This window comes from Bactrocera neohumeralis, chromosome 4 (genome assembly GCF_024586455.1).
Source record: "Bactrocera neohumeralis isolate Rockhampton chromosome 4, APGP_CSIRO_Bneo_wtdbg2-racon-allhic-juicebox.fasta_v2, whole genome shotgun sequence".
Classification (NCBI taxonomy): Eukaryota; Metazoa; Arthropoda; class Insecta; order Diptera; family Tephritidae; genus Bactrocera; species Bactrocera neohumeralis.
This window is the reverse complement of record NC_065921.1, coordinates 78,882,777-78,899,123: the sequence shown is the minus strand read 5'-3', so window position 1 is coordinate 78,899,123 and position 16,347 is coordinate 78,882,777. Positions and strand designations below refer to the sequence as shown.

The 16,347-nt window shown below is 39.2% G+C and overlaps 2 protein-coding genes across 8 annotated transcripts in view; one reads left to right on the top strand and one right to left on the bottom strand.

The window, feature by feature from the left end:
* Nucleotides 1–16,347, top strand: part of LOC126756776 (spondin-1-like) — an 80,975-nt gene that overhangs the window by 61,977 nt on the left and 2,651 nt on the right. Inside the window, exons 1-3 of one of the 4 annotated variants that reach the window (XM_050470145.1) lie at nt 10,726–10,925; nt 15,553–15,819; nt 15,894–16,285. In XM_050470145.1, the coding sequence (XP_050326102.1) occupies nt 15,651–15,819; nt 15,894–16,285 (561 nt within the window). In that variant the 5' untranslated portion in view covers nt 10,726–10,925; nt 15,553–15,650. Of the gene's footprint in view, nt 1–10,725; nt 10,926–11,197; nt 11,226–15,524; nt 15,820–15,893; nt 16,286–16,347 lie in introns of those variants that run through there. The other 3 variants (XM_050470146.1, XM_050470144.1, XM_050470143.1) reach the window with 3 other exon arrangements.
* On the bottom strand, nt 1,408–8,703 carry LOC126756778 (early endosome antigen 1). 4 transcript variants are annotated; one of them, XM_050470152.1, is made up of 16 exons: nt 8,511–8,703; nt 8,225–8,430; nt 8,036–8,086; nt 7,742–7,967; nt 7,332–7,676; nt 7,121–7,272; nt 6,149–6,250; nt 5,936–6,079; nt 5,722–5,858; nt 4,741–5,017; nt 4,613–4,671; nt 4,275–4,341; nt 3,961–4,206; nt 3,684–3,886; nt 1,890–2,031; nt 1,408–1,815 (listed from the first exon to the last, which is right to left on the bottom strand). In XM_050470152.1, the coding sequence occupies exons 1-16, from the start codon at nt 8,557–8,559 to the stop codon at nt 1,798–1,800; spliced, it is 2,424 nt and encodes an 807-aa protein (XP_050326109.1). In that variant the 5' UTR covers nt 8,560–8,703; the 3' UTR covers nt 1,408–1,797. The 4 variants fall into 4 exon arrangements, with proteins under 4 accessions (XP_050326109.1, XP_050326111.1, XP_050326108.1 ...); XM_050470154.1 differs by having other exon boundaries at nt 1,902–2,031; XM_050470151.1 differs by having other exon boundaries at nt 1,408–2,031.

The following is a 16,347-nucleotide window of genomic DNA, read 5'->3' as shown; positions in this document are numbered from 1 at the left end:
ATCCCTTTTTCAGGACCGGTCACAATCTGTTGCAAAAACGACTTATTTTTGTAGCGTTCAAGCAGCATTTCGGAAATGCAAAATTGTCTTTCAACGCCTCTTGGCTTCAATTCATCTGACACCCAATTTCCTTGCTTTTGAATGTATCAGACTGCTTTTAAGCGTTTTGAAATGGTTTCTTGTGTAACTCTCAAAGATTCTGAGAGCTCTTCCTGTATTCATCGGCTTCTGCTTCCGGTATCTCATCTTCAAACTAGGACGTACTGTCTTTCAAGCCAAATCTGGTTCGGATTATTGAAGTAATGGAAAATAATAATCAAGTTACATCATCTCTTAGCAAACCGCTCGAATATAGTTATAAACCCAATGGAAGTATTCGAAGATCTTCGAACTCGACCATTAGGATTCTTTCTTTAAAGTTTTCTATTATAAAAAGCTAGAACCTCTCTGTTGTGGTAGTGGCAGTAAACATTCCTGAAGTAATTTCGAGGATTGGTGCCGAGTTGACAGCTCTTGACCGGATAATATTCTGGTTCCGTTCTTCAACAGTTATTTAGAAAAGGGCATTACCGAAAACTTTTTTTGAAGAAAATGATGTCGCCTCCTTTACGCTTTCGTGGGAATCAAAGTCTTTAGAGTTATTATAGTTAATAACAAAAATATATCGAAAAAGTGGTGGTCTAAAGATAGAGGTCTACAGGTCATAGTTTTAAGTCTACTTCGTGGTAAAAACCTTCGCTTCGTTAAGAGTAATGTATCCCCGTACAATGAGTTTCAATATTGAGTTCTCTGAGCTACTAAGTGTACTATTGTTGTTGTTATAGGTGCATAAAACAACGTCGAACTGTTTAGAAAAATGCTTGCGGAGCTGAAAGTTGTAGACTGGTTAAAAAGTCTTGAACACCCCAGATTTCAAGTTCAACAGCAGATTTCTAGTTCAACAGGCTGTCATGATGATTCTAAAATCACTAATTTTTTATGTTTTTATTTAGAAACTGACTGGTATCGCAAAGCTCCCAAACTGGTCTATGTACCTTATTGGCCCACCAGATTAACCTAACCTAAGCTAACCTATATTTTTATACAAAATTTTGTTAAGCTCGCTACACTGTAACGGTCAACAATACACCCCGTTTGCGGCAATCAGAAGGCTCGCATAGACACACACCGCACACAAGGCAACATAATCGATTCGGCATCGCTTTGTCACATCATAATTCATACTAATTATCATTTATTTGATCTATCGACGAGTAATCATGTTTATAAATGATTTCAATTGATTGCGCCAATTTCCACAATGTTCGCAAATCAATCAAGAGATTTATGCGATGCAATGCAAAGATTATTGCCGACGGTCAGTGGCGGTTACTACCGGTTTTCTGCGAGGAAAACAAATCGACAGAGTTGCATTTTATAGATTTTTATTTATTTATTAAATTAATTTTGTATTACAGGTAAACTTCCGGCTCAGCCTTCAGTTATAATTATGTTTGTACATATAACTACATACATACATGCATATATAGTATATACATAAAACAACAATAAATGCATTTTAATTTTGTAGAGCACGAAAGTTCGGCCTGGCTTTCTAGCGCCTCATCATTTGATACATATATACATTAATTTTTTCACACACTCGTATATATGTATATATATATATGTGGACAGTTGTTATATACAGTTATACACATATTGAAGCATTAATCAAACAACAACTCAGACATCACATCACACATCCATTCATAATACATAATAACATCCTTGCGTACGATATCCTTGCCAGTGTGCGGATTATTTCATTTGCAGATCCTTGATTATTTTGTGAAATATTTTTTGTAATTTTCTTTTTGTTTTTGTTCAAATTAGACTTCATATTTCTTTACATTGATATCTACCTGCCGTTTACGTCGCCTCTCACTCGTATAATAGTAGAGATTCTCGTTGTAGTCATCGGCGCCAACCACTGGTTGATAGATCAGATTCTTGCAGCCGGCATTGCCAAGTACATTGTGTTGATATAGAGCGCTGAGTAGGAGGAAAGAGGAGTTGATTGAATAGTTTCAGTTCAGCAACATTTAAGTACATATATGTATATACTGTAAATGGTTATGTATTATGATCGTCTAAACGTGAGGACATAAAACGATAAGGAATAAAAAAGTGGTGAAATTTTCTAGATACTGCTGGTCTTCTGAATGTGGTAATCTCAACATTAATCAAAGAAAAGCTAGAAGAGCTACGCTTTCAAGTCTCCTCAGAGACCTTGTCGACCCTAAACCAAGAGACCTTGGTAACATGAAAAATATTCTCACGAAGTCTACTGCTATAATATATCAGATCTTCAACCACCAAAAGTATTGTGCCATATACTATATACATATGTATATGTATACCGTTAATATATGGATATATTTAACTTTCAGCTCTTTTATGAAACTGACTGTTAATTATTGGTTCCTCCCCACGACTACACCAAAAGCAATAAATGGTGGTGGAAATTATTTGGTAGGTAAGCCTCTACCAATATCATACCACTTATGGAAGAAAACAACCTAAGTTCTATACAGAAAAATTTACCAACTTTGAATGAATAGAAATATGATGAATATGCTCGAGCTGACCGGAAGTGCCAAACGTGATTTGAACGATTTAGAAGTGCTGATTTTAGCTTGAAAAATGAAGAAAGTCTTCGACGCCCGAAAAAGTTTGAAGATGAGGAACTGGAAACAATACGCTCTGAAGTTGTCAAATACAAGAAAAGCTCGGAAAATGTTTGGGAGTTACACAAGAAGTCATTTCAAAACGTTTAAAAGTTGTCAGACACATTCGAAAGTCACGGCAAAGCCATGACGTTAAGATAATGTTGGTGAGACCAGAAGAACGTGCTGTATTATGAGCTTCTAAAACCGGATGAAACCATCAATGGGGACCGCGATCCACAACATAGAGAACATTTCAAGATAACAATCTGTTTTTGGAGGGATCTGAAGGACGTGCTGTGTTATGAGCTTCTAAAACCGGTTGAAACTCTTATTGGGCACCGCAACCGACAAGATCTCATCAAATTAAAGCCAGCGATGCCGAAAGCATCGAGACTAGACAACCTCGCTATTCCATATTGACCATTTTCCATCATAATAACTCTCGACCCATGTTGCTAGATCGGTTAAAAATTATATGAAAAACAGAGGCTGGGAAGCCAAGCCAGAGTAGTTATTTTGGGATGGAATCCACAAACAGCCAGAAAGGTGGCCATTCTGACTTCATTTGGTTGGATCAATGCAGAGCCCATCACTAGAACACGGTTCACATCAGAACAGGGTATCAAAAATTGGCTTGATTTATTCTTGGTCGCCAAGCCAGAGTAGTTATTTTTGGGATGGAATCCAAAAGCAGCCAGAAAGATGGGAATCTAATAGCTTCAGACAATACTTTGTATAATATTATTGTACATGGTTTTCTTAAATAAAACCTGACGACTATAGTCATAGCTCTTAAGATAGAGAAGGAGCAATAAATTTGCTGAAGAACCTGAGTACTCGCTGTGTGATAAGTTGGGTCAGACAGCTAACGCTTGCGGTATCTGATTTACATAAATGGAAACCTTAGATTAAAATGTAACTTTAGTATCGCTTAGTTTTAAAGCGTATTCAATCAAGAGGATCATACACACTTACATTGTTTGCTTCAGCCGCGCAATCTCCTCCTCCATACGGCCGATCTTCTCTTCCTGCTTCACACGCAACATCTGACTACGCTCATTACTCTCCTCCAACAATTTGATCATATGCTCCTGACGCGACAGCTCCATTTGTTTGTTGCTCAAGGTGTTGAAGAGATTTTGGAATTCTTCCGATTTTGTGCGCAAATCATTATTTAACTACAAGCAATGTGTGGACGAAAAGGAAGCAATATGCATGAGATGTGTAAAGATCTTTACGTCAGTAAACTCACCCATACCTCATTGATGGTATTATTTTTGACGCCAACTTCGGCAAATATCTGATCCAATTGTATGCGCTGAGTATGATCGTTGGTCTGCAGTGAATTGATCAATTCGGAACGCACCTCCAACAGTTGTTGATCGCGCCGTATTTGCTCCTCCAATTGTTCGATATTGTAGTGGGCTTTGGATAGTTGAATTTTGAGTTTCTCAATCTCACGCGCTTTCTCAGTCTCTGACTGACGCAGTCTACAGAGCTGTAAGTGGAAAGTCACGTTTTCAGCTCAAACATGCTTGGTGCTATGGTATATATAATAAGACTTACCTCTGCTTGGAACTCTTTGGGTAACTCCACATTTTCCAAGGCATTCTTCTCGCGTGCCAATAAATCCCTGATGTAGGCGTAAACAAACATGATGAGAACACGAAATTTTAAGTAAGGAAACATTAGTGTGGTGCTTGAAATACGAGTTGCTGAGTTTTTTAAAGTAAAAACTATAACTATAGAGCCACGTTGTTCAAGCAAGAAATCATGGAACATGTGTAGCGAATATTTACTCATGCATTGTAAGAATTAGGCAGAGAGAGAGAGAGAGAGAAACCGCCGGTTTCTATTCGTTTAAGCTCTATAACCGCATACTCATCACATTAACGCTCACTTACCGATTCTCTTCCTCCAGATCATGAATTCTATGCCGTAACTTATCCATTACTTTAATATCCTGTGGAATTTCGATTACACAAATAAATTGTTGCTATAGAGTTTCTACTTATTTCACTCATTCGCTTACCTCTTGTAGTTGCTCGACCTGCGTAATAAATTCTTGCTTCTCTTTTTCTAAATTTTCGACTTTTCCTTTTAATTTGTGTACTTCCTTTTTCAGTTCTTTCTCATGATTGTGTTGTTCAGGTGTTGGCTTTGCCTGGAGTGCCTCTTCCAATTCCTTTTTGTATTTTTCAAGTTCAACTTCAAGTTTTTGTATGGTGTCGTTCTTCTCATGTTTATCTTTCTTCTCGTGACTCAATTGGTTCTCAGCTTGTGTCAACTTCTTATTGAGCGCTTGTATGCTAAAGCGAGAAGGAGAGTGAGGACTAGTGGATATATTTAGAAGAGCACGTTCCCTTACAATTTTGGCCTCATTGGGCAGTTCTAAGATCGTAAGATTAATTTAAGTACATGAAATATGAGAACGTAACCGTCAATGGCGACTCTTACCAAACCCTGATAAAAGACTATTTGATGCCTGAAATTGAAGGTCGTGATCTCGGCGACATTTGTTTTCAACAAGACGGATTTATTAAGATAACACTTTGGTATGCATATTCATTCACGTTTTGGGCCGGTCGATTGGCTCAAGATCGTGTGTTATCACACCGTTAGATTTTTCCCTGTGGGCATATATAAAGTCTAATGTAAATGCGGACAACGACGATTCGATTCAGGCCTTGGAGCAAAACATCACGCGTGCCATTCGCCAGTTACCAGTCGAAATGCTCGAACGAGTCATCGAAAATTGGACTCAACGGATGGACCATGTGGGACATAGCCGTGGCCAACATTTGAAAGAGATAAGCTTCAAAAAATATCAAAGAATGTTCTTTCGAATGATACTAAACATTCCCCATAAAATTTGAAATTTATATGTTTTTTCTTTAAGAAAATAGGGAACCTCGAAATGGTCCACCTTTTTTATAGGTAAATATTCAACTTGGTGAACTAAGTATTTGAGACCCTGCGAGTTTTAACACACTTCATAACCAAATTTACTTACTTATCTTTACAGGTTTTGAGCTCATCTAGCAGTTTCGCCTTCTCGGTTTGTCCATGGCTGCATTCTTCCGTATTCTGTTGCAATGTGGTTTTCAATTTATCATGCTGTTTTTCTAAATTGCGCAATTTACGATTCATCTATAACGTGATTCACGTTGAAAAAAAGTAAAAAAAAGTAACTCTCTCGCCTTTTTCTCCGTTCTTATTTAACCTACCTCTGCGATTTGATTTTCGCGCTTCATTGTATCGGCATCAGTTTTCTCTTTCAAATCTTTCTCCAAAGCTTCTAACTCACTCGTGTGTATAGCTTTCAGCTCGGTTAATTTTTTCTCGGCTATCTGTAAAGCTTTTTTACCCTCCTAAAGGATTATGAAAAGACTTTGTTAAGACGTTTCTTGTCATGTATATAACCTTTATTTGTTAGAGACCTGTATTTCTTTCTGCATCCTAACGATTTGCGCATCCATCTCCGTATCTTTGGCATTGGCTAGCGCATTCACACACTCAAAAAGATCTTGCATTTTTTTGTTCTAGAAGGTAGAAAGTTTGGGGTTTAAAAGAATAGTTAGAAGAGATTTTTTCATTTGTATGTCAAAAGTCAAATGAGAAATCGCAGATTGATCCTTTAGGTTAAGGATTTGGTAGCTACATTTATAGATGAACGTACTTTAGGAGCTACACGTGTATTTTTAAGGAATGACTTGCCATCGTACCTGATCAGTATGGAGTATTGTTAATAATACCTTCGTACAAACAATATACTTGGTCTGGGTTTCACTCATAAAATACAGATTCCAGCCAAAAATGTACCTTACTATCCTGTAAGTTTTAATTCTACTAATCTCTAATAGATAAATGAAAACAGTACGGACTCCTGACCCCTTTGAAATCATCTACAACTTTTTACTAGATCTAGCGGAAGGGACTTGTAACCCGCTTGAAACCATATCTCCTATGACAATTTGACAAGTGTTTAAATAGGACAGCCAGTCATACTTTTACAAGGCTTAATGGGTCTATGATGAGCTTCGGACCAAGTTTACTTTATGCTTAGAAGGCAAGATCAAAAGGTTGTGGATGGAAACCATACTTTTAAATAAGAATAGAAGAAGGGTTCTCAGAGTAGTGTTCATAAGTAATATCAGGCGAAAATTATCGTATACCTGAAGAAATCCGCATAATCTCAGATGAGCGTGTATAGATCAATAGATGAGCGGTTTGGAGATCAGAGAACCTGCTGCTCTACAAAACCTCTAAGAAATTATCAAATAAGATAGATTAACGTTAACTCAGAGCTCTGGCTATCATCAATATCTAAGATCACTTTGGTTTTCTCTATCTAACAACGTTTTCTGCCGAACAACTCTCCAAGAACTTCGGACTGTACAACTGCTACTTACCTGCTGCCTTCCTAAGTAGTTATGGGCATCATCCAAGTTCAGCATGCGGTCTGGATCGCTTTGTATGTCCTTTAGATTGTCTACCACAGACATGAGCGAACTCTCCACTGCACTGCGCACTTTCTCTTTAAAATCGTTTACGGAATCCGCAGCTTCAGGAAGACAATAACGCTACCGAAAGCTGCTTTGTATTAAATACATGCATACTTACGCAACTTTTTGGGCATCTTCACCATATGATCGTCCTTCAACACTAATTTGTATTCATCATTTCGCACCATCGTTATGAATTTAAAGTCCGTCTTCAGTTTATCGGGCGAGGTACGTTTAAGCGTTTCGAACTTCTGCATGAAGTCCGTTTGCATATCCTGTAGTTTACGTTGTAGACCCTCGAATACCTTTAGCTTATTATTTTCGACAACGCGTTCGCGTGCGCTTAATACTTGACCACCACCGCCGCCAGTCTCCTGATCACCCGCAGCCGAACTCACCTTGGTGAGTTGCGACAACGTCTCTTCGGTCTTACGATTATCGCTGCGGCAGGAAACTGTGCTGGCTGAAATAACGTGAAAGCAGTTAAATACTTATAATGCACACTTGTTTATTTATTGGACCACTTACCACTGCGTTTGGAGACTCCTGCGCTGCGCGCGGTCTGCACTTTCGTATGCGGCGTCTTCAGATTCGTCGACGTGTTGGCTTTGAAGCTCAGTTTGGACATATTTGGCTCGAGTTTTTTGCCGGCGCCCACCTCTTTGATGGTCAAGCTGATTTTCGAGGCGGAACGCATTTGCTGGCGATGCGTGAGACGTGGCGTAGTCGCCGACTTTGTAGTTGTATTGGCACCCTATCGTGTGGAAAATATAAAAAAAAAATGAGTTTTGAACGTCTCTTCTTGTAGTCGTGCTTACGTACCGCGCGTTTCATGGGTATTTTCGTTTGCGCCGAGTTTTGCGCTGCCGCCAACTAGTTGTATGGGTAAAAATTATAAAAAAAAATAAAAAAGAGCGTAAAATGCAGAAAAAATCAAAATTTATTTGAATTTTATTGAGTGCTCGAGCAAAGCAGTCTTGCTTTCGATTTTTTTCTCAACCCCCTACTCACAGTTTTCGATCTTGCGAAGTTGGGTTTGGACTCCGCGCCGCTGTTGGCTGTCGTGTTCTTTGCAACATTGCTGACGGCCACATTTTCGACTGCACTGTCCGCTTGTGGTGGCTTCGACTCGACCTTTTGCTTGAGAATTTGTTCACCATTTAATTTAGGTATGGATTTGGAAAGATCCTTACGGCCGGGTGATAATGAGCTAGTTACTAGAAAATTATATTTTTTGCAACTCTATGTCTAACGAAACCAATTCCCTGCTATATTCACTGTTGTCTTCAAGTCTTACCGTGTTTGCTTCCACTGCCGACACTATTTCTGCTGGGCGAAACATCCATTTGGCAAAATTTTTTTTGTTAGTATTGAAATTTCTTATGCTTTAAACTAAGTTTCGCTTTCAATTTGGCTTAAGTAGAAATTAATTTAAAATATACGCTTAGCGAGAAAATAATTTTTTGTATTGTAAAAAAATATAATTAAAATTTTTCACTGACATTCAATTGAATTTTATTCAAACGAATGCTTTAGCTTTTCATGATCATCAAAGAAAAAATTTGCTTCAATACAGAATATACAAGTGACTTATAAATGTTGATGGTAAGAAGCCGTAAGCTTTACAAGTGGATTGCTCTCCGAACTTCGCATACTTTTTGCAGCTCTTTTTTCAGTACTTTGAGCTTAAAATGAATTTCGTCACACCACGGCGCCGAAGTGTAGGCAATGCCTGATTGAGTTACTAGCATACAGCTCACTTTGGGTAATCGCGCATTACTGTACTAAAAGTAATAATGACGTGGGCTTAGGTTTAAGGCGCAGGACAGATTCGGGAAGAACCCCTCCGAGCCGTTCGATACCAAACGAGGTTTCAGACAAGGCGACTTCTTCAGTCTACTGCTGAAGAAAATAATTCGCAGAATAGAGAAGGTAGAATTTTCTCCAAGGCTGTACAATTGCTGGCGTATGCCGATGACATCGATATCATTGGTCATAACAACCGTGCTGTTAGTGCTGCTTCTTGAACAAAGACGCGAAGCAAATGGGTCTGGTAGTGACCGAGGTCAAGACGAAATATCTCCTGCCATCAGTTAACAATCAACAAATATATTCGTCATATTCGCGTCTTGGCTCCCACGTCACTGTAGGCAGTCATAACTTCGAAGTCGTAGATAATTTCGTCTATCTTGGAACCAGTAATCACAGCAACAACAATGTCAGCCTCGAAATCCAACGCAGAATAACTCTTGTCAACAGTTGCTACTTCGAACTGAGTAGGTGGTTGAGAAGTAAAGTCCTCTCTCGAGGAACAAAAACAAAACTCTATAAGTCACTCATCATCCCTGTTCTGTCTATATGGTGCAGAGGCATGAACGATGACAACATCTGATGACTCGACGTTACGAGTTTTCGAGAGAAAGCTTCTGCGAAAGATTTATGGTCCTTTGCGCGATGGCCACGGCGAATACTAGTAGATGAAACGATTGTGGCTATACGTTCATACGGGGTGGGTGCCAGGACTCATCGACGGAGTCTCTCTCCCCCACGAATCTCACACCGATTTTGCGCTCCTTTACATGGCCACTGTAATAAATTCCACAAGGACCTACATGTCTCAGTCCTTGTCCCGTCCACCGCATTTTTTTGACGGCAGTGATGTCAGCCTCTATTTTCACGAGGACATTAACCAGCCAGGCAGCGCCACCATCTCAATTAAGAGATCGGACATTCCAAGTGCATTGCCTTAAATAATATTTTTTATTACGTTTGCTGTGGATGTCATCAATGTCATCAAAAGCGAGGTTTCTCTTCCGATGCTGATGTTTTCCCTTCATTGAGGCGTTTTTTACGAGACGGCCTCCTAACCCAGCGCGCAACTCTAGGGAGCGATGGTTAGCTTTCTCACTTTAGCTCGCCTTCAAACGGATGTTCTTTGACTACCCAGAGGATACTTGGTCTAAGACCGGAAGTCGTGAACTGATAAGCCCATTGGAAAATAATCGTTTCTGGCCACCCCCAAGTGAATGGCAATCAGAGAACTTTCCTCACTTACGTGAACTTCTACACATGACTCGAGAGTTGCAGCCAGTTTCGAGACGACAAGCTGTCGGCACATTTATTCTTTGATATTTTTCAAAACCAATTTTTAGAGGTGTAAATGAATACCCTATCTGAGAGCGTGATATTTTGATTAACGGTAATAGAAAATGTAAACAAAACTCATGCTAGCAGCGCATATATACTTTTAAAACATTGCAAGCTTGACTAAAGAGAGACTCTCAGTACGAATGCAGCTTAAAGCAGAGAGATAGTGAGAGGACTACGTTTACAACCATATGCAAATCCACAGCGCGAGTGTTGTTTTATTTCACTGAATAAATGTTTTCATTCATGGAACACTCCGCGACTCATTGAATGCCTATCGCTTAGGCACAATACGGTGGGGTACAACGGTTTTGTTTTTAGAGCGCCTAGCTTAATTGAGCCATAGGGAGCCCCAGACATCAGCCTGCATGCCTGCAGCGGTCAATTGATAGTGCAGTAGCACCTTAGTTGCGGTTCAACTGGCGAGCGGACGTGTAGGAAAACGCGGAAAATCGCAAGAGTGCAAGTATTGCGGAAGTGCAAAGTGAAAGTGGCAATTTTTATTTAATTAAAAAATATATACTTTTAAAGAATCTTTATAATATTATTGGTATAGTGTTAGCTGGTAGGTAACTTATGCTTAAAAGCATAATTTATTGTTGCAACTGTGTATGTGTGTGTTATGCGTGCTATGTTACTGAAATTGTGCTGTACGGAAGCCACACTAGTGAAAGGGGTGCGTCCAAAGATTGAAAAGTGTCGAATTGAAGCCAAAACAAAAACAAAATGCATAGCTGTGTTATAAATTCAATTGAATCACACTTAATCAATTTGAATGTGCCAACAAACAGGCGTCGAAATCCCACTGACGTACTTGCATATATATGTACACACAAATATTTCTATGTGTCTATGTGCTTAGCTGGTGATTAGTTTTGAAATTTGTTATTGCTAAAATATTATTTACAACAAAATTTATGGAAAATATGCAATTAGCAACAAAATGTGTATATATGTAAATATATGGTATGTAACAGGTCAATTGAAAAGTCTCCGGTGTACTTTAGTGAAATACATTTTTTTTTTTGCAAAATTCGATATTTATATTCAATTTACATTTTAACAAAAAAGTAAATCACACTGACCCAAACCTGGTGAATACGGTATTCATTGCGGTTTTGGCTTTGAATTCGGTCACAATCGTATTATTTTTGAAAAAAAAAATCAGCTTCATTGGGACGAGTCGTGCAAGAACGCGTTTCATACTAAAATATCAACCAAAATTGTACGAACGGACTCGCGAGCTGTCGAGGCCACTTGCCATCTCTCTAACATTTACCTAACGATTTTCAAGACCCATATCCTTCACTTTTTAATATTTTCATCAGTTGAAGAGGTCGAAGGTCGTTCAGAACGAGGTATGTCTTCAACGATCTCTCGACCTTCTTTGAAGGCTTTGCACTACTCATAGACTTATGTTTTTGATAAAACTGAATCACTGAAAGCCTTTTCAACACTCGCAACGTTTCCGCATTCAAAATCTTAGACAAACTCTTTGTTCGATATTTTTGTCCATTGTAAAAATCGCAACGCACTACTGACCTACCAACAATATTATAAATATGACACTTTTCGGGTGCTTTTTTGTCGCATTTTAGTTCTCTTCAAGGGTGATACTTTGATTATAAGTAACCCCAAATTTTCGATACCATTTTCGGTAGTACGATTTGTGCTTTGCTTCAAAATATGCCTCAGTTTCGGCGATCACCTTTTCTTTATCGAACATTTATGCCCAGTGTGCATTATTTTGAGCTTTGAAAGCAGAAAAAAGTTGCTCTGGGGCCAGATCTAAAGAATACGGTGGATGCGGAAGCAATGCAAAGCCCAATTCAAAGATTTTTGCTATCGTTTTCACTGACTTGTGACATGGCGCATTGTCTTGGTGAAAATCACTTTCTTTCCTTTCAAATTCGGCCGTTTTTCGCTAATTTTGTGCTTTAAAATGTCCAATAACGTTATGTAATAGTCGCTGTTGATGGTAATCCCTTTTCCAAGACAGTTAATAAACCTTTTTCCATGCACATTCTAAAGTACAGATGCCATAACCTTGGCAGCCTTGCGTTTTCCACACTTTGAAGCGGGTTTGTGCTGTGTAGTCCGCTCGGATGACTATCGATTGAACTTCGAAGTCCAATTTTGGAGCCATGTTTCATTTATTGTCACATATGGTCGCAAAATCCCGGGTTTATTGCGCTTGAACATCTCCAAACACTGCTCCAAATCATCAACTCGTCGTTCTTTTTGGCCAAAAGTGAGCTTGCGTGGCATCCACTTTGCACAGCGCTTTATCATACCCAAATATAGGATTTGTTCGGAAAGTAATAGTATTGTTTTTCTTCCGCCGCGACTGTACTTCGGAGCGTGCGCGCACCGACTGGATTCGGTAGTTCCGAGCAGTTGTCTGCGAGCACCTGGAGAGTCAGGACAAACATTTTCGCGCGACGTGTTTTTGTGAGTGTTGCAAGCCGAAAATGCAGCGTTAGAGCAGATGTACGCGATTAAATTCTGTGTCAAACTTGGTAAATCTGCGAAAGAGACATTTGATATGATTAAACAGCCTTACCCAGATGTTGCTTTAGCAAGAAGTGGTGTGCTTCGGTACCACCATGCCTTTTTGGAGGGCCGCGAAGAGGTCGCTTATGAAGAACGTGCTGGGAGACCTACGACTTCGACAAACACCGAAAATGTGACTCGTTTGCGCAAAGTTTTGAACTCAGCCCGTCGACTAAGTATTCGTTTCATTGCCCAGATGTTAAATTTATCGAAATATGTGGTTCATGACATTGGGACGGAGCACTTGAAATTGCGCAAGGTGTCCGCGAAGATGATCTCAAAAGTGCTCACTGACGACAAGAAATTGCGGCAAGTGGAACTGTGCCAAGAAAATTTTAACATGTGTGAAAGAGACACCCAATTTTTTGATAACGTTACCGCAGGTGACGAGTCATGGATCTTTGAGTATGATCCCGAGACAAAGAGGGAAATTTCCGAGTGGCACACGGCACTTTGAGACGACAGAGGGGAACCAAGCAGCTATTCCGGAGAATGCCTTCCATGACGACTTCAATGCTTGGAAATCGCGCTACATCGATGCAGAAGGAGCCTATTTTGAAAGTTTTTAAAGAATTGTAACGATTGGTTCAATAATTTTTTTTAAATCGTCTCAGTCCTATCACTTTCCGGACAAACCTTGTATTCGTGAATGATATGTTGTTTATGTTCAGTTGATATCTTTAGAGTGCCTGCTATCTCGAACAATTTAACTTTACGATCATCCAAAATTATATAATATTTTGTGGGCTTTTTTGATATTTTCATCCGTTAGAACCTTTTTGGGCGTTCACTGCCTTCATCATCCTCTCTGCTCAGGCCGGGGACTTTTCAATTGATATATTGGTTATATTTTATATCATATATGCTTACAGATGTATATAAAGATTACTACAACACCACGTGCAATGCATTCTAAAAATATCAGCACAAGTGCCAATAAAAATATATTTTTAAAATAATTTCATGCTCCATGCAAACAGCGGGAAGCTTCTGGAACTGCATATACCATATAATATGTTTTTGCACATTATCAAATGACATTACAACTAATTGAAAGCAATTAATTAACGCGAATCCCATTGGTGAGATATAAAGGGTCATCCGTTTTCTTCGATTCTCGGTCATGCTAAAGCACAGGAGTTTTGACTACCGTGCATACAAGTGGAGTGAAAATGCCGTCTAGCAGTTCGGCATAGCGCGTAGGCTTGTTGACTATGTACAGTAACCGACTACCAAAGGCCTTTTTAGAACAGTATAATGAGCCAACACAAATGGCTGACCAACAATAATTCTTTCCGAAGAAATTACAGTTCTACCGGAAAAGTCAGTCCAACAAGGCATATTTTAGTCTAGCAATGAGATTTCAAGGGCTGCTCACGATTCTCTGTTCAAGAAATGTAGCAATTATGCTTATAAACACCGCCAGAAGACATTTTTAGAAACTTTTTAGACCGGAATAATGAGCATACATACGTGGCTGACTTACAATTATCTTGACATTTCCGAAAAAATTACATTTTTAGCGATAAAGTCAGTCCAAGAAGATATATTTTAGTACCTAGACCTCTCAAGTTTCTCCATTCAAGAAATCCAGCAATATTTCTTGGAAACACTCCCAAAAGATCTTTTTAAACCGAAATAATGAGCCAACATACATGGCTGACCAACACTAATCTTGCAATTTTCGAAGAAATTACAGTTCTTGAAAGAAGTCAATTGAACAAGCCATCTTTTAGTTTAGCAGTGCGATTTCTAGGCACGATCGTTTCAGAAACAACACCAGAGCGTATTACATTGAACTCGAAGGTCAATATCTCGAACTTGTTTATTCTTTCAAACAATTTTGCAAAACCGCAGGGATCCTTACACAAAACCAAAGAACGAAGATCCTCTTCAAAATTCAAATGCGCTTTTTATATGACAAGCAAGAAAGGTAGCTCGTTTTTACTCACGTCATTCTTGGCACTGACTCTTTTACGAGTCTTTGTGGGGTGAAACTTTCTGAAAGCTCCATCTCTTTCAGCTCTTATCTCTAATAAATGATGGCAGATCATTTGTCATTGACCGAGCATTCCTCTGCCGACAAAATTGGTAGGCAATCTACCTTTAGGGACCCTCAATTTGCCGTATGACACAAAGTGCTGGGTCACAGCTAATTAACCAGCAGATTGGCCTTCTTAGTAACCATTTTCAGAAGCAAAACAATTCCATCTAATATGGAGTGTTTTTAAGTTTCCTACTTAGATAAATAAAATTCACTGAAATAAAACTAGATTCCGAAAAGAGCCCCAAAAGGGGAGTACTTTTGATGCCATCTTTTCTTAGTTCCCATTGGTTCTTTTCGGAATCTAGTTTTATTTTGTTTATAGAATCTTCCACATAAGAAGATTAAGAAGATACAAAAAAAAAAACAAAATTTAATATAATAACCCGTAGATCAGCCATGTTATCGGTGCGGATTTCTCCAACTCGCTCTTCCCTAACTCACTAGCATTCACTGTTTCTTTCTTTTCTCATGCGACCGAGCTGATCCAAACAAGTCACCCTTTATATATTAACATACCAATTTCTATATAATATCACTATATACATAGTAGATATATTGTTTTAGACTTGAAACATTGCACAAAACATTGCAGATTCTATAACCAAAAGACAAACGTTGCACAATAACCGGAAGTCTCTAGAAATTCATTTAAAACCCGTTGCAACTCAAAGGCGAATCGAGCGGAAAAACATGAATTGGTTAGCATTGATAATTTCCATTTCGGCGACAATTAATATAGCGCTCGGCTGTAGCCGCATACCGCCAGGCACAACAACGCCCAAATCGCCAGTCGACGAGAGTTTCATGGTATCGATAGCCGGAAACCCGCAGTCATATATACCGGGGCAGAAGTACAATGGTATGACTAGTAGAAATTCTATATACCATAAATACTAAATAATATTAAACAACATTCTTTCATGTGCGCCGCAGTCACGCTCACCGCCTACAATGATCTGTCATTCATCAGTTTCATATTGGCTTTGGAGAGCGCCAATGAGGCGGACGGTCAGGCGGATTTCGGTAGATTGGGTTATTTCGAGATTACCGATTTGGCAGAGACACGTTTCAGTCCGCGTTGTCCGAATCTGGTGGAGAACACCAACACGAATGTGAAGACACATGTAGTGGTAACTTGGGTGGCGCCGTCAACTACCGGTAATGGTTGCGTGCTCATCAAGGCCACTGTGACGCAGCACCGCGATGTCTGGTTTATGGATGATGGATTTTTAACGAAACGCATTTGCGAGGAAGAGGTTGATGACGTCGATACACAACCGACTATAATGGATCCTTGCTGTGCATGTGATGAGGCGAAGTATGAGGTGGGTGGTTGTGTTTGAAAATACTTTATGCCAAATTTCTTTTAATTTTTCAATTTTTGATA